Source organism: Aquarana catesbeiana, linkage group LG01, assembly GCF_042186555.1.
Source record: "Aquarana catesbeiana isolate 2022-GZ linkage group LG01, ASM4218655v1, whole genome shotgun sequence".
Classification (NCBI taxonomy): domain Eukaryota; kingdom Metazoa; phylum Chordata; class Amphibia; order Anura; family Ranidae; genus Aquarana; species Aquarana catesbeiana.
The window spans coordinates 795,631,419-795,655,393 of record NC_133324.1 but is presented as its reverse complement, the minus strand read 5'-3'; the positions used below and the strand labels follow the sequence as shown (position 1 = coordinate 795,655,393).

Below are 23,975 nucleotides of genomic sequence, written 5' to 3'. Positions count from 1 at the left end.
ATGCGGGACTCCGGTCCCAGAGGGCAAGTCTCTGTGTGAGCCATGCTAAGTCCAGGTGGTGGTGTTTTCCAGCAAATGGAATCCCTAGTGACGCATGTGGTGCAAGAATTCCTTACAGAGTGGGATACAAGCCACAAACGAAGTCCAACAGCCATTGCGGCGTGTTCTCCTACTAGGCTGACCAGGAAGAACTGGAACTGTCCCAACCAAGGTAGAGTCTCCTGCAAAGCAAGAGGAAGAAAGTTCTGTAAGCACCTTTAGGCTCCGTTTCCACTAGTGCGACTTGTCATGCGACTTTGGACATATGGGTTCGCATGGCAGGCCACAGCCCATTAAGTTCAATGGCACCTGTTCCAATCTATGCAACTTAGAGTTGCAGCGATTTTGAGGGGTTCCTGTGCTACTTTGATGCGACTTTTGATGCAACTTTGATCCAGAGACTGTAAAGTTGGATCGGGCTGAACTCTGAATCGCACGACTTTGAGACATAGCCGTAGAGAGAGTGTTCTAAATTCTCATTCTTAACAGAATTAGGGGACATAATTTTGGATATGTGGAGCAAGGTTGCGAGACATACCTCCCTTCTGAGCAAGATGGCCAAGCTCTATCCATTCAGAGATAAGGATGTGAAGCATCTAAAGGCTGCCTCTCTAAATGGCTGAGGCCTTAATGAGGTGAGCAAGCATGTCCCTTTTCCTTGGAAGATGCAGTGAATAGACCGAAAGTCGGCCTGGGCTCTTGTGGCCATATTGAAAAGGATGGAAATGTGGATGGAGAATGAGGAAGCAGATTTCAGGGCTTTCACCATATAACAAAGAGAGTGTCAGTGCTCCTAGGTTAGTCAACACTACGGCGGTCTCCTACGTTAAAAGACAGCCTGGAGACTCACAGCCTGTTCTCTATTACAGGAAGCGGAGCCAATTATGTCTTGGGCTCAGAAGAATCGAGCCTACAGCTCAGCGGTGTATGCTCCCGGAGTCCAAAATGTTCTAACAGATTTTCTTTCCAGAGTCCACAACGAATGGTCTCTACATGTGGAGGTTTTCAGGTGCAGATGCCCTGATGGATCATTGGAAATGCAGTAGGACCTATGCATTTTTTCCAGTCCTGGTCAACCTCTGGTTTTCTACGAAGACTCCAAACAGGGGTTGTGGTGTTAGTGGCAGTGATGCCTTATCGGCCAATTAGGTCATGGTTCCCCCTGCTAGCACAGTTCAGCTTCTGGAGCCCAGTTCACCTTCTCCTCAGGCCAGGCCTTCTGACACTGAGTAAAATTCTACATCTATGTCTGGCACGGTTGCGTCTGACGGTCTGGTTCTTGAGATTGGAGGTCCTCGGCTGCTCTTCCAGAGTCATCTCCCCTCTCTTGAATTCGAGAAGAATGAACGCAGACAAAGTTGATGGGAGAATCTGGTCAAAGTTGTTCAATAGATGTCTGCTGCTAGGGCGATTGTGGCACGGATTGTCATGGATGTTGTGTTTCTTTAAATGCAACTCTATGGTGCATCGCTGTTGTACTCACTTCCTGTGTGGTGTTTCTTATTCCTGCTGGTTATTCAATGAACATGGCTTCTGTACAGTAATAGCTTGTGCTGAACATGGCCTCTGTACAGTCATGGCTTGTGCTGTCTTTACTTACATCACATCAAACACGGGTTGTCTAGGTCATCCAACAGGCTCACAGAGCCAAGGGCTTGGCTCGTTTGGACATAGTGTCTGCTCACCCTACCAGTAGTGGTTCTACATCTTGGGCAGTTTTGCGTCATATAGCTCCCGAAGTAACTTGCAGGGTGGCTTCCTGGTCATCTATGAACACGTTTGTGTCCCAATACTGTGTTGAACCAGCTGCCCTATCTTCAGTTAATTTTGGCTTACAAGTACTGTCGGTTGACGGTGTTAAACTTCCTTTGCTCAACATTTTGCCCACCTGGGTGTGTACGGCGAGTTATTTCCCACACGTATAATAAAGTTAAAGGACTACTGCGCGGTGAACCTGCAACCTAGCAGCCAGCACAGCTTGTAGACAAAAAGCAAAAACTGAATAAATAAGTGCAGCGCTAAGGTTGCAAAAAAAGCAAATTTGCATAAATTATGTAAATATGACTTAAACATAAATATATCAAATAAACAGATTCATACATGGTGAAATGTGAATCAACCAAAGATGAAGTGAAATTTCTGAAAAAATACAGGTATAGTGAAAAATGTGCTAGTATGGTGATTTTACCATAAATCAGGTGAGAGATAGAAATTAGGGTGTTAATATTAAACAGAAACACATCAAATAAACAAGGATTAACACATAATGAATGTGAGTCCAAATTCAGAAAAAAATGAAAATGATTTCTGAAAATGTGCTAGTATAATAATGTGCTAGTATAACTGCACAATAAACAAAGTCCAAAAAACGAAAATGGTGATATGTAAAGTCCAAAAAAATCCAATTAGATGTGCAGTCCCTTTAAAAAAGAAACATAAAAAAAAAGAAATGCTGGTATAATGAAAAATGTGCTAGTATGGTGACTATACCATAAATAAGGTGAGAGTTAGAAATTGGGGTGTTAATATTGAACAGAAACAGATCAAATAAACGAGGATTAACACATAATGAATGTGAGTTCAAACTCAGAAAAAATGAGGAGAATTTCTGAAAAATGTGCTAGTATAATAATGTGCTAGTATAACTGCACAATAAACAAAGTTCAAAAAACAGAAATGGTGAATGGTAAAGTCCAAAGAAATCCAATTAGATGTGCAGTCCCGTTAGACATATGGGGGATTCCAATCACCGGTATGAACTGTGAAGGAAAAAACAGAAGTACCACCTCCATACACAGGGGGAGGCTTACCAGATCTTATTGACTGCAGAGCTTATTAGGTTGAACACATCTGTTGGAAACAACTGGTCCTAGATCTGTATCAATCAATCGACCTTGGACTGTCACTGAATAGTGACTTGAAGGCTCCAATCATCGTGAGGAGTGTGGAAGGTAAATGCCAGGAGGGATATATCATGCAATGAAAAGATGGGCTAACATAGTGTGATACCGTATAAAAAAGGCAATTTATTAAAAATAGCATAAAACGCTCAAATTTGGAAGAGTAGAAAAAAGCATGTATATAACAAAGAGCGATGCTCGGGTCGACCTCCTGTTTGCATCGCTCTTTGTTATACACATGCTTTTTTCTACTATTCCAAATGTGAGTGTTTTATTCTGTTTTTAATAAATTGCCTTTTTTATACATATCACCATTTTTGTTTTTTGGACTTTGTTTATTGTGCAGTTGTTATACTAGCACATTATTATACTAGCACATTTTTCAGAAATCATTCTCATTTTTTCTGGAAAAAAGTTGGAGTTTGGACTCGCATTCATTATGTGTTAATCCTTGTTTATTTGATGTGTTTCTGTTTAATATTAACACCCTAATTTCTACCTCTCACCTGATTTATGGTAAATTCACCATACTAGCACATTTTTCACTATACCTGTATTTTTTCAGAAATTTCACTTCTTCTTTGGTTGATTCACATTTCACCATGTATGAATCTCTGTTTATTTGATATATTTATGTTTAAGTCACATTTACATCATTTATGCAAATTTGCTTTTTTGCAACCTTACCGCTGCACTTATTTATTCAGTTTTTGCTTTTTGTCTACAAGCTGTGCTGGCTGCTAGGTTGCAGGTTCACAGCGCAGTATTCCTTTAACTTTATTTTTTGTATTATCAGACTTCATATTGCTGCAGTGACCAATTAGTTTTATCAGTGTTCACACATCCTATCTGAATATGGATGTTTTTGACTATCGCGAATCATGCACAGTGAACACGGATGGGGTGTTTGTCGTAACTGGCAGTGACACCGAAGTTGAAGGCTTATTTTTAAGGCTCAAAAACATCATGGTGTCGGAACTCCATCTTCAATGGGACCTTGTGTTTCTTGAGCAGTATGTGACAGAAAACATGGTCCCTCGAAGTCTCCGGTGGGACATTCACCCACAACAGGGAGAGACGGACCTTGAGTCCTGGTATAGTTATTTTAATGAAGCTGGTATTAAACTCTTAAGCTTCCTCATTACTAGGAAACAGAGCCACCTCTCTGAATTAGATCGTGAGATTAAGGAATTAAAAGATGGACTCCTTAGGTATAAAAACTCAGTGGAGTACAATTCCCTATCCTCGAACCTTCAGGCTTACCTTATTAAAGAAGATGGGGGCCAGAAAACAAAGAAACATAAGAAATATACATGGTATATAGGAGACTATAGGTCAGGCAAGGTGTTTAGTTGGCAAAAACCATCTATATCGGATCCAGCCACGGAAACGAATAATGGTGGCACCATAGCCTTATCACCCTCAACTCAACTTCCATCTCAACCCAAACCCTCTATGAGTAGAAGCCAACCATTTGGTGAGACTTCCCAACCCCAGAGGGGCCGACCTCAAAATGTCCACACCCCTAGGAACACACAAAGGGGGAGGGGACAGAATTTTAATAGAGGGGGAGGACGCAGAGGAAAAGATTCCCATCAGGATAATTATGATTATTATGAGAGGGACACTTCTTATCATAGGGGGTCCCCTGTTAGATCTTATAATCAATACACTAATTGCCCTACACCCTCCCTCTATAGTCATCCACCTATATCCACTTACAATCGATACTCTCCACTTCGTGATCAACATAGAGAAGGAGTGTATCCATTCCCTAGGGCTGAGCACAATCAGACCCCTTATGGTTACCAACAACCTAACTCTAACCCTCGTTACAATCAGGGTTGTCACGAGGACCCCCAGGGCAGAAAAAGAGACCCTGGACCAAAAGAGGGTCCAGAGGAGGGAGGAGGACCCAGAAGCGAAAAAAGAAGGCGAACATAAGCTGCCAAGGCGTTTTTTACTTAAGTAGTACAGTATTAACACAGGAAGAAAAAACTGTTTTAGATAAGGGCCTTAAATTCGCTCCTCCACAGAAGTTAAATAAGTTTGATACTTTTGTGGATGTTCACAAATATATTAGAAAAGTCAATATACAACGTTATATCACCTCCAACCCTACTAGGAACGTTGCAAGGGCAGTTACGTCAGGAACTGTCCATTCAGGGTTATCTAACCCTTCTCTTTTTAACCCCTCGACTCAGTTGGCCCCGGCTTTAAACATGTTTAAAGACCTTGTATTTAAAGATCTAGCTAAATTACCACCTAAACGGACTTTTAACCCCTTACCAGAGTCAGGTCTCAAATCCTTGTGTGATAACAAGGATTTGGTTATTCGCCCCGCCGACAAAGGTGGGGGTATAGTTCTTTTAAACAAAGCCGACTACATGGGGGAAATGTATAATATTTTAAGTGACCACTCCACTTATATTGAACTACCTAATGACCCTACATCCAAATATAAAAAGGAATTGACCAGTCTTATCTGCAAAGGGTTTGACTCTTTGATTTTAAATCATAAAGAAAAATAATTTCTTGTTCCGTTGGCCCCACAAATCCCTATCATTTATTATTTGCCCAAGATCCATAAAGATCCCCTCCATCCCCCTGGACGCCCCATAATTAGCGGGATAGATTCCATTACCTCCCGAATTGAAAAATACATTGACTATTTTCTGCAACCACTAGTTAGAAAAACACCTTCCTACCTTAAGGACACCAAGGATGTGGTTAATCTTCTATCCCAATCTAATATTGAAGGTGACCTCATTATGGCTACAGCTGACATCGCTTCCTTGTACACCTGCATTCCCCATCAGAGAGGAATGAAGGCTGCACAGGAATTTTTGAAAAGAGACATCACTCTCGCCATCCCCCAGGTTGATTTTATTTTGGAGTTATTAGATTTTGCCACCCACCACAATTATTTTTGGTTTGATGGTCGTTTCTATTTACAGCTCACGGGTGTGGCGATGGGAGCAAAATTCGCTCCCAGTCTGGCCAACCTTTTTATGGCCAAGTGGGAGGAGGATGTCGTCTATGCCCTGGCCCATCCACATTTGGTTTTGTGGGCCAGGTACATTGACGATGTCCTCCTCCTATGGGCTGGAACCTCAGAATCATTGGAAGAATTCTGTCTGACTCTTAATGATAATGATCGAGGTATTGTTTTAACTTACCAATCCAGTTCTTCCAGAATCAACTTTTTGGATCTTGTGATTGAAAGATCGGAACAACATTTCATATTGAGTACCCACTTTAAACCTACTGATAGGAATGGGTTTATACCCACAGACAGTTGCCACCACAAATCATGGTTGAGCTCAGTTCCTAAAAGCCAGTTTCTGCAGCTTCGCAGAAACTGCACTGCCACCTTCAAGTCCCAAGCTAACATCTTGAGGGAGAGATTCCTGGACAAAGGTTATGATCAGGTCGACGTAGATAGAGATCTTTCTACAATTCTAAATACCGATCGAGATTCATTGCTGGCAGACAAACCTCAGCGAGAAGGTGATGACAACTTTAAATGGTCATTCCCGACTGGGTCCTGACTGGTAATAAACATATTAAAGACATTTTTGAACGGCACTGGGGAATTTTGAGGAATGACAAAATACTTGGTCCTATTCTACCTGAGAGACCCAAGGTCATTTACCGGGGTACACCCTCACTTAAAAGCAAGATTGCACCATCCATCATCAATCCCCCAGTTAGACCCACATTTTTTCACAACTGGACAGGTTATTACCCCTGCAAATAGTGTCTAGTCTGGCATCACAACTCCTGTGGTCGTAGAGCAACCAAGGAATTTAGCTCTAAGGTAATTGGTCGATCTTATACCATCAAGCATTTCTGTACTTGTGCCACAACCCATGTGGTATATTTACTGACTTGCCCTTGCGTGAAGCAATATGTCGGTAGAACTATACGAACATTTACGGTTAGAGTTACTGAACATATCAATCTAATAAAACTTGGTAGAACTAAACATACAGTTCCTCGCCACTACCGACAACACCATGCACGTGACCCTACAGGGACTCAATTTCTTATTATTGACAGATACATTGCCCCATGGAGGGGTGGAGCTAGGATGAGAGGGGTATCCAGACTAGAAACCTTCTGGATCTATGAATTACAGACCCACCATCCACAGGGAATGAACGTAGAGTGGGACATTAACTCTTTTTTAAATAGAGCTTAATTGCCTACTTTTGCTCTGAGATCACCTGGAAGCCCCCCCCCCCTCCTTTTTTATGAATTTTTCAACATACAAATTTATTTGTATTATTTATTTGTGTATATGGGCTATTTCTAACCCACTCTCTATTGTTGTTAACAATGTTATTTTTAAGTTTTTCATTTAACTCTTGGAGTAGGGTCTTTTTTGTCTATATTTGGTTTATATTTAGTTATAAGTATTTATCTCATTTGATTTCTGACCGCTGACCTCAGACCTTGCTGCAGCCGCTGTTGGACTTACATCCAATAGAACACCTTGATCCTTTAAGCTGGCTTTAGTATCAATAACTAAATCATGTGCACTTTCTTCATTCTGTGGGGCGGGTGGACGTTTTTTCTGTTATTGTGATTTACTCTCTGCTGATTGGCTCGGGACGGCATGTGATCGGCCCCTCTGTGTATACGGCGAGGCTTGGTTACTATACTATTATGTTTATCTCACCTAGTCACACGGAGGTTACTATACCAAGCCTCGTTTTCATGATGAGGCTTGGTTTCCCATATTAAATGGACACCAGCTAACCAAGCCTCGTTTTCACAGCGAGGCTTGTCTGGCCTATTTGATAGCCATTACGCAATTCCAAGCCTCGTTTTCATAATGTGTCCTGGTCACATTGTATGACAGATATCACCAAACCAAGCCTCATTTTCATTACAAGGAAGTGTTGGTTTGACATAAGGACATTTTGTAATTGTAGGGCTGTGCACTGTACTTTATCCGCCTTTTATTTTGTTATGTACATCATATACTATGGAGACCCGCACATAATGTTGACCTGGATATTCTAGGTATCCATTTCCTTCGCGACACAGGAACCAGAAGTGATGTCATGTGGAGCCATTTCTGGTGTTTAGCAGGTTCTGGGGTCATTTTTACTTTATAAGCTATGCTGTTGCAGGGGGTCCACACCCCAGATGATGACTGTGGAGTCGAAATGCGTCGGGTGGACCTCACTCTTTGTTATACACATGCTTTTTTCTACTCTTCCAAATGTGAGTGTTTTATTCTATTTTTAATAAATTGCCTTTTTTATACGATATCACGCTATGTTGGCCCATCTTTTCATTGCATGATATATCCCTTCTGGCATTTTCCTTCCACCCTCCTCACTATGATTGGAGCCTTCGAGTTACTATTCAATTACAGTCCAAGGTCGATTGATTGATACAGATCTAGGACCAGTTGTTTCCAACAGATGTGTTCAACCTAATAAGCTCTGCAGACTTGTGTGGTGTAAGCCCCGCCAAGTCAATAAGATCTGGTAAGCCTCCCCCTGTTTATGGTGGTGGTACTTCTGTTTTTTCCTTCACAGTTCATAACGGTGATTGGAATGCCCCATATGTCTAACGGGACTGCACATCTAATTGGATTTCTTTGGACTTTACCATTCACCATTTCTGTTTTTTTTAACTTTGTTTCTTGTGCAGTTATACTAGCACATTATTATACTAGCACATTTTCCAGAAATTATTCTAATTTTTTTCTGAGTTTGAACTCACATTCATTATGTGTTGATCCTCGTTTATTTGATGTGTTTCTGTTCAATATTAACAACCCAATTTCTATATCTCACCTTATTTATGGTATAGTCACCATACTAGCACATTTTTCATTATACCAGCATTTTTTTTTTTTTTTTTATGTTTCTCTTTTAACGGGACTGCACATCTAATTGGATTTTTTTGGACTTTACATATCACCATTTTCGTTTTTTGGACTTTGTTTATTGTGCAGTTGTTATACTAGCACATTATTATACTAGCACATTTTTCAGAAGTCATTCTCATTTTTTTTTTAAGTTTGGACTCACATTCATTATGTGTTAATCCTTGTTTATTTGATGTGTTTCTGTTTAATATTAACACCCTCATTTCTATCTCTCACCTGATTTATGGTAATGTCACCATACTAGCACATTTTTCACTATACCTGTATTTTTTTCAGAAATTTCACTTCTTCTTTGGTTGATTCACATTTCACCATGTATGAATCTCTGTTTATTTGATACATTTATGTTTAAGTCACATTTACATAATTTATGCAAATTTGCTTTTTTGCAACCTTAAGCGCTGCACTTATTTATTCACATTTCCCACACGCAGGCATGTACTGGCCATCGGGACTACCGGGAGATTCCCGGTGGGTCGATGGCTCAGTGGGCCAGTCAGGTGCGGTCCTGGAGCCGCTCCTCTCTGACAGTGAGTGATCGTAATTTCACTCCTGTCAGGAGGAGCAGCTTCCATCATATGCTGCTGGAGAGAGCATTAGGCGTTATGCTCCCTCCAGCCTGCAGGGGGAAATAGACCAACAGCAGACTTTCCTTCCTCTCTCCCCTATCACTTATCACATGACTGGAGAGAGGAACGAGAAGCTGCCTTCAAAACGGTGAGTACATGTGGGAGGGGGAGGAGATGGAGGACACTGATGTGAAGGGCTGCTAATGGGGATTGTGATGTGAAGGGCTGCTGGTGGGGACTGTTATGTGAAGGGAGCTGCTGGTGGTTACTGTGATGTGAAGGAAGCTGCTGATTGGGACACTCTGATGTAAGGGGGATGCTGTTGGGGACGCTGTTGGGGACACTCTGATGTGAAGGGAGCTACTGATTGGGACACTGATGTAAGGGTGACGCTGTTGGGGACACTCTGATGTAAGTGGGCGCTGTTGGGGACACTCTGATGTAAGGGGGGCGCTGTTGGGGACACTCTGATGTAAGGGGGATGCTATTGGGGACACTCTGATGTAAGGAGGACGCTGTTGGGGATGCTGTTGGGGACACTCTGATGTAAGGGGGACACTGTTGGGAACACTCTGATGTAAGGGTGATGCTGTTGGGGACACTCTGATGTAAGGGGGATGCTGTTGGGGACACTCTGATGTAAGGGGGACACTGTTGGGAACACTCTGATGTAAGGGTGATGCTGTTGGGGACACTCTGATGTAAGTGGGCGCTGTTGGGGACACTCTGATGTAAGGGGGGCGCTGTTGGGGACACTCTGATGTAAGGGGATGCTGTTGGGGACACGCTGATGTAAGGGGATGCTGTTGGGGACACGCTGATGTAAAGGGGATGCTGTTGGGGACACTCTGATGTAAGGAGGGCGCTGTTGGGGACACTCTGATGTAAGGGGGATGCTGTTGGGGACACTCTGATGTAAGGGGGACGCTGTTGGGGACACTCTGATGTAAGTGGGACGCTGTTGGGGACACTCTGATGTAAGGGGGGGCGCTGTTGTGGACACTCAAAATTAAAGTGGGCCAGTCATGAGGAAGTCCAGGGCCAAATTTGTGTCCCAGTCCACACGTATGCTGCCATGGAGTCTGTCAGGAAAACTGAAAATTTCCTATCAAATACTTACCGTAATTTTCCTTTCCTGATAGACTCCATGACAGCAGGAGTTCCCTCCCAAATGTCTGGAGTAGGCTAGTTACAGAACACGGCCGCTGGCTTTGAGCAAAGATTTATTGGAAAGGGGTCCTATAGGGGAGGAGTGAAGGCAGGGTTAGCCCAAACATATGCTGCCATGGAGTCTATCAGAAAAGGAAACTGGTAAGTATTTGATAGGAAATTTTCTGTTATTTCTTGCTGCATGTGTTGTGACTTTTCTCTTTGTACTTTTGGAAGTGATAGCAAGTCAAGCCAGCTCATATAGCAGTAGTTTTAAATGAAAGCAAGTTTATTCTGCTTTTTGCTCCACACAGCCTTGTAAATTTTATTGACCTGATATATAGTATATTTAAGATAAGCAACCTGAGCATTAGAGTGATTTAGTACTATAAGACACTCTTATTTCCAGACTGGAAATAGAAAGTTGGTTAAATCAAACTGTACCACTTGACTAAAGTGGTAATATATGGCGGTGCCGCCTGTCAAACTTGTAAATTGAGGTCAGTAGGACTGCATCGCAATAGCGAGTCATCCGCTTGGTTCACTCTTGCGGCATGGTATTTCAATACAAAGTCCCCCTTGGGATAAACCCCCCCCCCCCCAAAAAAAAAAAACAGGCATTGCTTCCTGAATGGCAGAGTAAATATTGGGCACTTGTCCTGGGCTTGTAAATTTTCTTTATTAAACGCCCAGGTTTTTTTTATGTGGACATTGCCTCCTGAATGTCTGGCAGCTGCTGTTCTACCTTCCTCTGAAAAGCGATTCACTGTGGATTCAGTGAATAGTGTCTGGTTATAAAACTTACTGTGCAAAGCTATGTTATTTAGAGGAAGGATGCATTGTATGCCCGCTTGTCCCAGAAGCTGTCGCTGCAGGTTTACAGTAATTTCCAGACATTTTGTGGTTTCTCACAAGGAGATTGCAACAGCATGAAATTTGCCAAAATTTTTTTAGAATATATTGGCAGCTCAACTGTGAGTAACACATGATTCATTTGTATACCTAACTGATTTAATACAGAATACAAGGAAACAGCCCTATTTTTTCTGGAATAAGAGTCTATGGAACTTGGTAATAAGCAAATAAGGACGTGGGGGGTTGTTGAATAAATGCTAAACTATTTTAAAGCTGATCTTCATGTTTTAATGAAGTCTAAATAGTTTGTTTGGTCCAGGCTGTTTCAAACAAACTGTTTACTTCACTTACACATGCAGTGGCTGTCAGCGCTGTATGTAGCCTTAGCCACATACAGTATACAGCGCTGAGTTTTGGCAGTGTGATAGGAACTTCCCGCTCTTAGACCCCTTTCACACTGGGGCACTTTGCAGGCGCTACAGCACTAAAAATAGCACCTGCAAAGTGCCCTGAAACAGCCGCTGCTGTCTCTCCAATGTGAACGCCCCAAGGGCTTTCACACTGGAGCGGTGCGCTGGCAGGACGCTAAAAAAAGTCCTGCTAGCAGCATCTTTGGAGCGGTGAAGGAGCGGTGTATACACCGCTCCTGCCCACTGAAATTAATGTAGCAGCGCCTTGCGGTGGTTTTAACCCTTTCGCTGCTGGTTTTTAACTCTTTCTCGGCCGCTAGCGGATGTTAAAACTGCCCTGCTAGTGGCCGAATAGTGCCGCTAAAAAAGCTCAGCTTTACCGCTGACGCCCGGGCGCCGGCAGTGTGAAAGGGGTCTTAGAATGAAATCGAATTGGGCTTAGCATTGTTCAGCCATTCACATTACTATAAATGAATACAAAGCTTCAGAATTGTGATGTCACCAGCCTGCTTCTCTGCCAATCAGATGAAGCTTTTTTTTTCATTCATAGAATACAAAGCCTCCTGTGAATGTCTGAACAGTGCTCACCCCAACTTGATTTTGTTCTGGGAGTGGGATGGAAAGCACTGATGCTACAAACAGTTCATACAGTGCTGACAGCCACTGCATGTGTTAGTGAAGTAAATAGTTTGTTTGGACCAGCTTGGTCTAAACAAACTATTTAAACTTCACTAAAATATGGAGGACAGCTTTAAAAGTGAGAACATGGTTGAGGTTATGTTTGTCAATTTAGCAACATTCAAGTTTATAGAAACACTAACAATACATTTCTCTTATTTGCTCCCCAGCCAGAAATCCTGTGAGCTGTTAACTTCCTGTACTCTCTGCCTCTGGACTGTTATCAGTTAGCATTATTCCCTGCTATCTCAGTGGACTACAAAACACCTCCCCATTAAGAAATGGAAGTGCTATATAGTCCTAACACAATCCTTGTCCTTGGGTGACCACAGTGCTCAGTATGATTGTCACCATGTCACCCTACGAGAAGACAGGAAGTGAGTTATTGACAGGATTAAAATAAAGCAAAAAATGTGAAACAAGAAAACGAATGCAGCCACCATATTATTATTATTATTATTATTATTCACGATTTATATAGCGCCAACAGTTTACGAAACGCTTTACAATGTATAGGGGGGACAACACAATTACAGTACAGTTCAATACAAAAGGTACAGGAGGGCCCTGCTCGTAGAGCTTACATTCTAAGGGAGGGGGTGATGGTACAAAAGGTAATAGCTGCAGAGAATGATTTGATGGGGGTGTCAAAGGACAAGGAAGCTTCAACAATAATAATTTTTTTTCTCAAGTTTAGATATGCTTTGAGGCTAGGTTCACACTTGTGCAGGTGATTGCGGGTGTGAGACACTATGAGACTCGCAGTTGTTCCTCCATCTGCAGCCAAACCGTGCTGCACCTTTACAGACGTGCAGGGCTGCCATTCATTCCTAATGGCACCCCATGCACCTGCAGAGCTGGTTGTGGAAAAACGCATAGTACAAAAGCACCATGCAATTTCCTTCTGGATGCATTTTAAAAAAGGTGCAGCTGCATGAAACACAGGCACAGCACCAGATGAATGGTCTGCTGTGTCCTCGCAAACACAATTTGCAGAGCCGCGTAGGTGTGAACCTAACCTAAAGTAGAAAGAAAGGCTAATATAAACAAAGTTTAAATCTCTGCTTCCCACTGCTGATAAATATGCTGCATACTGTTTGCAAAAATTCAAAGTGCAAATACCTTCTCTTTTTTTTTTTTTTTTTGCCTTTACTTTTACGTTAAGGAACTTGCAAAACCCCTGTGACTGTAGCAACAAGTGTGTTGATTTTTTTTTTTTGGGGGGGTTGTTGCAACGTTTGTACAGATTCTATCCATAGTTGACATTCACATTAGTTTTCATTGAGATCAACTTTAAAACTCTGAATTGATCGGCACAGCTGTATAATAAAATAAAATCCTATACTGTAATCTATTTATTCATGGAGCATTTTTTATATCTGCCTTACATTGTTTTTAAATGGATTACAATAAAGGATTTAGTTTTAAATTCCGGCTATGGTGATCAGCTTGTGTTTTTAAATTTGAATATATGTAGAAATGTCAACACTTGAAGAGGGAAAAAACCCTCTTTGCCCTAAAATCACCCTAAAAAACATATGGAATGTAGTAAACCCACAACAATTTTCATGGGAAAACTTCACTCCCTTTAAAAGTTAAAATCCATAGGCACATAATAGCAAGTACAGATAAGTTATTAAAATGAAAAGTGGATATTCATGCATATTTAATAGAAAAAATGATTCTGGGAACGCTTGTTTAATGTAGTAGGCCAGCCTGTCAAAGGTCCACTTTAGTAAAATATATTTATTGAGCTAAGAGACCAGTTCTACTAAAATGTAGTCTATATAAAATATGATATAATAGATGTAACTATTGCGTGTGTTCGTGTTTTTTTTTAAAGGCATGCAGAGGAGACAAGTTTGATAGCGGTGTGACTCCCTATGCAAGTGTGGCCACAACATCCACTGGTAGAATTCCAATAGAAGCCGACTTTCTTTGCCATTACTCTACTCCCCCAGGTAAAATTTAACGGTTGTTGATTCAGCTTTCCTTACTGTGCTCACACAGCAACCAGCCTGGAGTATTACATGAAACATACCGTTAAACTAAAATACAACTTGACCAAAAACATGAAAGTATTGCGCTTACATACTTTAAAATATACAATAGTGCTAAAAACATATTAATGCAAAATATCAAAGAAAAAAACGAAAAGTGCAATGTGATGTTAATCACAATGCCAAAACTGTGATACAGTATTCTTCAAAGTGACTCTTCTATTAAAAATGAATCCATGTCTTCACCACTTGTGCTCAAAACTGTAGATGCACACTCACCAAAGATGTTTGACCCCTTTTTACAGGTAGGTCAGGTATCGTTTATGGCCTTCAAAGGCTCTTATTACTTTAGGCTGATCTCCACTATGTTCCTTCAGTTTAATGGCACTCAAACATCAATCCAGCAGGAGACACCATTAAAAATATAATTGTGTAGTATTTATTAAAAATAGTAAAACAGTAAATGGCAAAAAAAAATTTACACTCACATGTATTGGTGCCTATGTCCGGTACCAATATATACAGCTTCTGTGAATAGTTTTGCCCCACCCTGCCTATCCAGAGCCAGCATGCACTCTAAGCTTCGATCCCAGGCCGGATGTGATGTCATACAGGACCCGGAAGAAGTGGTCCTCCTAGGCTTCTACATACGTCTCACCAGAGTGGTGTCTTCAGGAAGCGCAACTTAGTTTGGGAAGTTACAACTTGATAGAGATAGAGATATATATATATATCTAGATATATATCTATCTATATCTATATATTTATTATAGTATTTATTATAGTAATTGACTTGTGCAGGCATATATACAAATATTTCAGATTTTTTTTTAGAAAATAGGCCACATAGCAGATTACCTTATTCCTTGCACCCCACTAGCCAATACTGCTTCTGCTGTCCAAAAAAATGGGTTGTGGGTGGGCCCTTGGCTTTTCCCAGTATAATGCAGGACTGGGATGATGTCAACTATGACCAGTCAGGCAATGAAGGAAAACCGTTTTGGGGGTACTAGTTGTACTAGAGGAGGAAGCCTGTGGGAGTGGGGCATAAAATAAGTATATCACCTTATTCATAATCTACTAGGGAAAATTAACAATTAACTCTTGGGATGAGAATATGTTGCACAGGGTTAGGCTATCAGTTTTGACACAGCTGATTAGCAGGCATGCAGTTTGTCAGTCAGCAGCTCACCACACCTAGTTCTGCCAACTGATTTCTGGATTGGCAGCACTGCCTCTGCTGCTTAAGCCCTCCCACTGTCAGATGCAGTGTCTGAAAGGGGAAACATGAGACACACAAGAAAGATTTGGCTCACCTGGTAGAGGCAAAGCAACTTTTTTTTTGTTAACGTAAAGAGGATTATGCATCACATAGTAACTGGATTTGGGACACAGACAGCAATAAAAACAGTGGTTCTAACCCCTCACAGCTCTATCCAAATCTTAAAAAAACACAAAATTGTATCAATACTTACCCTAATTTACCTTTCCTGCGCTGCCATGGTCTCTTAAAGAGCCTTTGAGGGCCATGGCAGCGCACCTGTGATAGAGCTCCACGGACTCTTCCCTAAGGACCAGTGAATAGCCAAAAGGAAAAGACAAGGACACCCTCAGCATTCTCTGTAAATATATAATAGCAAGGGTGGGAGTGTGTACTGCCATGTATAAACACCAGAAAAGGAAAATTATGTTAAATATCGATACAATTTTTCCATTTTCCCCTAATCGTCTTTCAGGACAAGCCACCTGAGAGCTTGGCTCCCCCCCTCTGTTGGAAAGCCTGCGCCAGCTTCTATAAATTTCCTCCTCAGTTATTTTTGTTTCCTCCAGAGGGGAGACACCACAGGAACCAGCCAGGAGAGCCAGGGAGGCTCATGCAGCATGTCCTGAAAGAGGAGTAGAGACTCCTAGGACAGACCAGGGAAGATGTTGGTGTACTGACCCACAGCGGTTATGTCACTAACCTGGTCAGGAAAACTTTTTCTGTGTATTGCCACCCCCGCATCCCTGAGCGCAGGTTGAGGTTGGGGGGGCTCCCTTTTCATCACCGAGCGCGGCTGAAAGGGGAGCGCACTTCCGGGTTCGCGGCTTCCGGTTCCGGCCGCGAATACTGAAAAGGAGCCAGGCATGGGGCTGGAGAGGAGCTGTACATGCTGTAGAGACAGCAGAAGCTCCAGAGGTGACACAATGATGGCGGATGCAGAGGATGTGGACCTCACTGCTCCAGCAGAGACCAGATCCAGCCATGTTAAGGTAAGGGGAACCTAGGGTGGAGCTCCCCTGGCCTGAACCCCCCCCTCCCCCCTATAATTAGTGTGGGACAGGTGAAGGGGGGGGGCAAGTTAAAGACCCTCAGGTGTCAGAGGGTTGATTCATAGGGCCCCTAGTAAGGCAAGCCCGTATGAAAGTGTTGCACTCCTGCAATTATGCAGGCAAGGGTACTATGTATTAATGGTTGGGAGTTTTTTCTTATGTCTTTTCAGAAAACAGAGAAAACCAGGGCCTCTCATGTTTCAAAAAGGAGGTGCCCTTCCTGTAAAATTACCCTGAGAGATTCTTGGGAAAAACCATTATGTAAGGATTATATTAGCAAACTAGTACAAGAACATTCTTCAGAGCAGGGTGAACTAGAGGCATCTGTTAAAGAATTGTCCAATGCATTCGAATCCTTCAAAAACTTTTTTGAGGGGTTTCAGATGCCACAGTTTCAGACTGCTCCTCTGGCAACAACGGTACCGAAAGCACAGGCAATACCCTCCACTAGTGCAGGTCCTTTAGTAGCCCCTAGAGAGGAGGTGGAAGAGGAACCTGACAGTGCAACTTCTGGCTCCCAAGATTCTGAGGGGGAAGCTCTGGATGGGGATTCCAGGAAGCCATCCCGATACAAGCTCTCATTAGAGGAGGTAGATCACCTTTTAGGGGCCATTTATACCACATTAGGTATATCAACGGAGAAGAAACCGTTATCATTGCACGATCAAATGTATGAGGGCCTAGGGGAACGAGAAAAGAGGAATTTTCCTGTTCATGAGGTCCCAATAGAGGCTATTAAGAAAGAGTGGCAGGAACCTGAAAGAAAGCCATTTTTTTTCTAAGGCCTTAAAGAGACGGTTTCCCTTTACAGAAGATCCAGCATCAGTGTGATGCAGCCTTCTCGCAGGTGTCAAGGCACACAGACTTGGCATTTGAGGACATGGGGGTTCTTTCTGAGCCGATGGATAAAAGAATGGACTCATTGTTAAAGAAATCATGGGACTTGACAGTGGGTAGCCTGAAGCCAGCTATGGTGGTCACGATGGTGGCTAGGAACGTAGAATTCTGGTTAAATCAATTACAGGCTCACATTGAAGAAGGAACTGCTAAAGAGCAGATTCTGGCTTCATTTCCCACTCTGCTGCGAGGTCTTGAGTATATCGCAGACGCTTCCGCAGAACTGGTTCGGATGGCAGCCAGGTCCTCCGCATTAGCCAATTCCACAAGAAGGGCTCTTTGGCTTAAGACATGGCAGGGTGACTGCGCGTCCAAAGCCAAGCTCTGCGGGATTTCCTTTACAGGGGATCTGCTGTTCGGACCAGGGTTAGAAAAGGTGCTGGACCGAACTGCAGATAGGAAGAAGGCATTCCTATTGAAGCGTAAAGCTAATTGGAAACAGCCACAACAAAGTAAGAAGAGGCAAAGAGGGAATACAAGATCCCGCTTTACAACTCCCAAGATGGAGACCCAGAGGAAACCTTGGGTTCAGAGAGGGAAAGGCAAGGGAGGGGCGATTTTTCGTCCTCCTGAGCAAGCCCAGAAGAAATGACAAAGTAGTCGCAGTGGGAGGGAGACTGGGGGCCTTCCTCCCGCAATGGGAAGAAATATCTTCCAACCCGTTTATTCTGAGAACAATAAAGGAAGGTTATCGTTTAGAGTTCTCAAGATCACTCCCAAACAGATTATACATCACCAAACTTCCAAAGATCAAGGAGAAGGCCAGAGGATTAATGAGATCCTTAAAGGAACTCAAAGAACAAAGGGTGATTATCAAGGTACCAAAAGGAGAAAGAGGGCAAGGTTTCTATTCCCACATATTCGGAGTGCAGAAAACTTCAGGGAAGGTCAGACCAATCCTCAACCTCAAGCCTCTAAATTTGTCCATAACCTACAAGAGGTTCAGAATGGAGTCCATATATTCAGTAAGGGCACTTTTGCCCCCAAACTGTTATATGGTCTCCCTTAACCTAAAGGACGCGTACCTCCACATCCCGATACACCAGGAGTGTCAGAAGTTCCTAAGATTAGCAATAAAGACAGAAGTAGGAATCATGCACCTTCAATTTCAGGCTCTACCCTTCGGCCTCTCCTCATCGCCCAGGATTTTTACAAAAATTCTGGCCGAAGCTCTGGCACCATTATGGGTCAAAGGCATATCCATCATTGCCTACTTGGATGACCTTCTCCTATTGGCAGAGTCGCCCAGGAAGTTACTAAAAAACCTCAGCTATACACAAATGTTTCTAGAGATTCTAGGTTGGCTGGTAAATTTGGAAAAATCCAATTTACAACCCAGTCAGCAAATAGTATACTTGGGGTATGTGTTAGACTCAGCGCAACAAAGACTGTTTCTTCCCGAAGAGAAAATAGGGAAGATTCAGAAAGAAGTAAGCAGATTACAAGCCAACTTACCATGTACCATAAGGCAGATAATGTCAACACTGGGACTGTTAACATCCGCAATCCCAGCAGTACAGTGGGCAGGCCTGCATTTCCGGCCACTGCAGGTGTTCCTATTAAGGATATGGGATCACAGGCAGAGTCCTTAGACATCAAGGTTCTATTGCCAGCAAGGGTAAAAAGAACCTTATGGTGGTGGAGGAGAACAGAGAACATGAACAAAGGACGGCTGTGGATCCTACCCATTTCCTGAATCTTAACCACAGACGCGAGCGGCGTAGGGTGGGGAGCACATTTAGGCTCTCAGATATCACAAGGGATTTGGGGAAAGGAGGAGATCATCCAACTGGAAGGAATTAAGAGCAGTATGGTATGCACTTCAAACCTTCCAGGAAGAGCTGAGGGGTCATCATTTGCAGGTCAGGTCCGACAATGCGTCAGTGATCGCCTATATAAACAAACAGGGGGGAACGAGAAGTGGAACCCTGTGGTCCTTGGCAGAGGAAATCTTAAAATGGGGAGAAGAAAACGTACTCTCATTGTCAGCAGTCCTTTTGAAGGGGGACTTAAACAAAGTGGCGAATTTCCTCAGCAGGAAAAAAGTGAAAGAGGGCGATTGGGCGCTGAAGCAGGAGGTATTCGAGCAGATTGCTCAAAAATGGGGAATACCTCAGGTGGACTTGTTTGCCTCAAAGGAAAACAGGAAAGTCAGAGCGTTCTTCTCCCTGAAAAGAGAGGACGGAGCGCTCGGGGTAGATGCGTTAGCACAGACGTGGGCATTCAACAAATGCTGTGCCTTTCCCCCACCGGTACTGCTACCAGCGGTAATAAGGAAGTTACATACAGAGAATACAACACTAATTCTCATAGCGCCCTATTGGCCCAGGAGACCGTGGTTCTCTATGCTCAGAGAACTCGCGGTGGAACCCCCCTGGTTATTACCGATCCAGGAAGATCTACTCTCCCAGGGTCCAGTACACTGCCCCCAAGTGCAAAGGTGGAACTTGGCCACATGGTGTCTGAGGAGCAGTTGCTAGAAGCAAAAGGGTTCTCAGGCCGTCTAATAGACACAATGCTGAAAAGCAGGAAGATTGAGACACGGAACATCTACCAAAAGGTCTGGAGATGTTTTAACAGATGGTGTACAGACAAAGTTAATATACAAAGCTCAGTAGCAGTCCTGGAGTTTCTACAGGATGGGATAGACAAAGGACTAAGTCTTAGCACGCTTAAGAGTCAAGTGTCAGCACTTTCAGTTTACCTGGAAAAGAGATTAGTATCTGATCCGTGGGTAATCAGACTCTTTAGATCACTGAGCAGACAAAGACCAATACAAACTACAGTCTTTCCAAAGTGGGATCTGTCATTAGTGCTGCAAACTATGACAGTAGACCCCTTTGAACCAGTGGATAGTTGCAACCTGAAGATGCTGACGCTTAAAGCAGTCTTCTTGGTGGCAATTACTACAGCAAAAAGGGTCTGTGAGTTGGAGGCCCTATCAATCAGGCCCCCTTTTTTTCAGATTTTTCCGGATCGCATAATCTTTAAGATGGATCCGGCATTTCTGCCTAAAGTGGCCTCGAAATTCCACAGAGGCCAGGAGATTGTGTTACCATCGTTTTGTCCAAATCCTTCTAAAGAACAGGAAGTAAGGTTCCATAGATGTGAGGAGATGCGTCTTGCATTATTTAGAAGCAACAAAAGAGATTAGGAAGACGGATTCCTTATTTATTTTATTTATTTATTATTTTTTTTTATTTATTTTGATTTCTGGAGTAAGAAAAGGGCATAAGGCCTCAAGACGCACCATAGCCAGATGGCTAAAAGAAGCCATTGAACAGACTTATAGGTTAGGAGGCATGCAGGTCCCAGAGGGTATCAGGGCACACTCCACCAGGGCAATGGCTGCGTCGCAAGCAGAAGGAGCTGGAGCAACGCCGGAACAGATTTGTAAAACGGCAACCTGGTCCAGCTTTGCCACCTTTGTAAGACACTATTTAGTGGATCTTTGGGCGGCTAAAGATCAGACCTTTGGACTCAAGGTCTTACAAGCCGTGGTTCTGCCCTAGGGGTAAGCGCTAGTTTATCCTCTCAGGTGGCTGTCCTGAAAGACGATTAGGGGAAAAACGAAGTTACTTTCTGGTAACGTTCTTTCCCATAGTCTTTCAGGACAGCCGGGTACCCACCCAATTGTGTATTAAGACACAGAGATTTCCTTACAGGAAATGTGATATAATGAATTATGTGTATCATATGTTCTTGTGTCTCCCCAGCGGACTGGAGGCGTTCTTTAAAGAACTGAGGAGCCAGCAGGGGAGGAGGAAATTTATAGAAGCTGGCGCAGGTGTTTCCAACAGAGGGGAGGAGCCAAGCTCTCAGGTGGCTGTCCTGAAAGACTACGGGAAAGAACGTTACCAGTAAGTAACTTCGTTTTTTCCTGGTGCCTCCATGAAAACATACACATGATAAATAATAGCTGACATGGGTGGGATGATGATCAACAATGTTTTAATCAGAGAAGGTAAGTGCAGAATGAACAGCTTTTTTCTTTCTAACTCAGTTGTAAGGGCACATGGGTCCACTCGGTACTGCCACAGGAAGGTGTGTTGCGATGACCAGGAGGCTGCTCTGTAAATTGTTTTTGTTTGCACTGCCCAAGATGCTGCTACTGCCCTCGTGGAGTGAGCGTTCACCACTGAAGGAGGCTCCATGACTTTCACCCGAAAAGGCTTTTTGAATTAACTTTACAAACCAGAAAAACATGTGTTCTAGACAATGCTTCTTTCCCTTGTTTTTTTTTCCCCAAGGAATGACAAACTGTGTGTTTGATGACTTGAAGGCTGCTTTCAGGGTAGACCGATAAGACTCTGGCAACGTCTTGGTCCTTTAAGGAACTTGTTTGAGGATCTGTAAAGGTTAGCAGGGCCCAGGGTTCATCCAAATGCAAGGAAGATGCAACCTTGGGAGCAAACATTTCTAAGGGGCATAAGTATAATCTGTCTGGAAAAAAGAAAAATCCTTCTGCCTGAAGTTAGAACTATATTAAAAATGCTATCTTGAGAGTTAGAGGACTGTTCCACCATTGCAAAGGGTTGTTCCATTACGACCTTCAGAACTATGGTAAGATTCCCACCTGAGGAAAGGATGTCTGTTAGGAGAGTGAATGCTTATTATCCCTTTGAGAAACTGTATTACAAGGGAACTCTCAGCCCATCTTGTACCTTTTAGGGAACTTAGACTCAGGCCCAGATCTAGACCAGTTTGGAAGAACCCCAAAAGGTGGGAGGATGAAGGAGAGAGAGGGTCAAAACATTTCCTGACTGCACAAGCAACAAACTTCTCCCATATTCTAGCATATTTGCATTTTGTCTAGGGTTTTTTTGGCTTTAGGAGAGTCTAAGTGACATTCGGTGAGCAGCCTAGAATCTCAAACCTCCAAATTCAGGTGGTTGAACCTCCCCTGTGTTAGAAGGCAAGATAAGAGTGGAGCTGATATACATGGGCAAGAACTGAGGTTCATAGCCAGAGGGGCCCACAATCTTCTTGGCAATAAGGAAGGGCGGCTATGACTGTCACAAGTCTCAAGAGGAATTTCAAGATAAGTAGGGGCGGAGGAAAGACGTAGGCCAGAATCCAATACCAAGGGCACAAAAAAGCATCCACTCCCTCCGCCATGTGACAGAAAAAGTTTGAGGTAACCCTTGGCAGCTTGGTGTTGATTGTTGAAGCAAATAGAGCTATCTGAGGTAGTCCCCAGAGATGCACAACTTGATTGAAGATGTGCGGATGAAGGGACCACTAGTTGTTGTCCAGGAAATTCCAAGACAACCAAACTGCCTCAATGTTTAAATTACCTGGTATGTACATTGCTCTAAGGTCCATCAGATTCCTTTCCACCCATAGCATATTGGGCTCCACTTCCTTTAGCAGGGAGTTGCTGTGGGTGCCCCTATGCTTCTGGATGTGTGAAACTGAAGCTCTGTTGTCTATCTGTAGAAGCACTGGATGGTTCTTAATCCGTTAGTGCTAGTTCCAGCATGTTGAATACGATTCCTGTGATGGGAAACAACCAATACCTGGATCACTTGAGTAAGGTGAAGCTTCTTCCACTGTGGGAGGAATCCCGTCTATAAAAGTCTGAGGTGCCAGTGGGTCCACAGCACTAGGGGAATGCATGCGAACCTTCTGCCTATCAGGGTCAAACACTGTGAAGCTAACAAGCAGGAGCTCTACTCATTCTTACTACCTGCTGGGGTGGCAACGATACCGACCCCCTGAAGGTTTTGAAGTGTATCATCTGTTGAGCTGGAGATAACTGATTTTTTTGTTAGTTGATTATCAACATCTTCATCAGACTTTGTGTTCTGTGAGCTAGCCTGGACTGCACACTAAGGCCCCTTTCACACTGGGGCGGTGGGGGCGTCGGCGGTACAACAGCGCTATTTTTAGCGCTGCTGTACCGTCGTTCTTGCAGCTGTATTCGGCCGCTAGCGGTGCGGTTTTAACCCCCGCTGGCGGCCGAAAAAGGGTTAAAATCACTCGTACAGCGCGGCTATAGCCGCGCTGTCCCATTGATCTCAATGGGCAGGAGCGGTTTAGGAGCGGTGAATACACCGCTCCTTCACCGCTCCAAAGAAGCGGTTTGCAGGACTTTTTTCACCGTCCTGCCAGCGCACCGCTTCAGTGTGAAAGCTCATAGGACACCATCCAACCATTTTTTTTTTTATTGTACCACTTGCTCCCGTAGAGAAACTAAGCTTCCATAGAATTATTATCTTCTGGGATGAACTTGGAATCCTTTGCAGGGGTGA

General features: G+C 43.2%; 1 protein-coding gene across 2 annotated transcripts in view; it reads left to right on the top strand.

Moving 5' to 3' along the window:
* The window catches only part of LOC141113859 (caspase-3-like), a 160,127-nt gene that overhangs the window by 128,303 nt on the left and 7,849 nt on the right, over positions 1–23,975 (top strand). For both annotated transcript variants that reach the window (XM_073607194.1, XM_073607202.1), the window contains one exon: positions 14,355–14,472. In XM_073607194.1, coding sequence (XP_073463295.1) covers positions 14,355–14,472 — 118 coding nt within the window. The remainder of the gene's footprint in view (positions 1–14,354; positions 14,473–23,975) is intronic.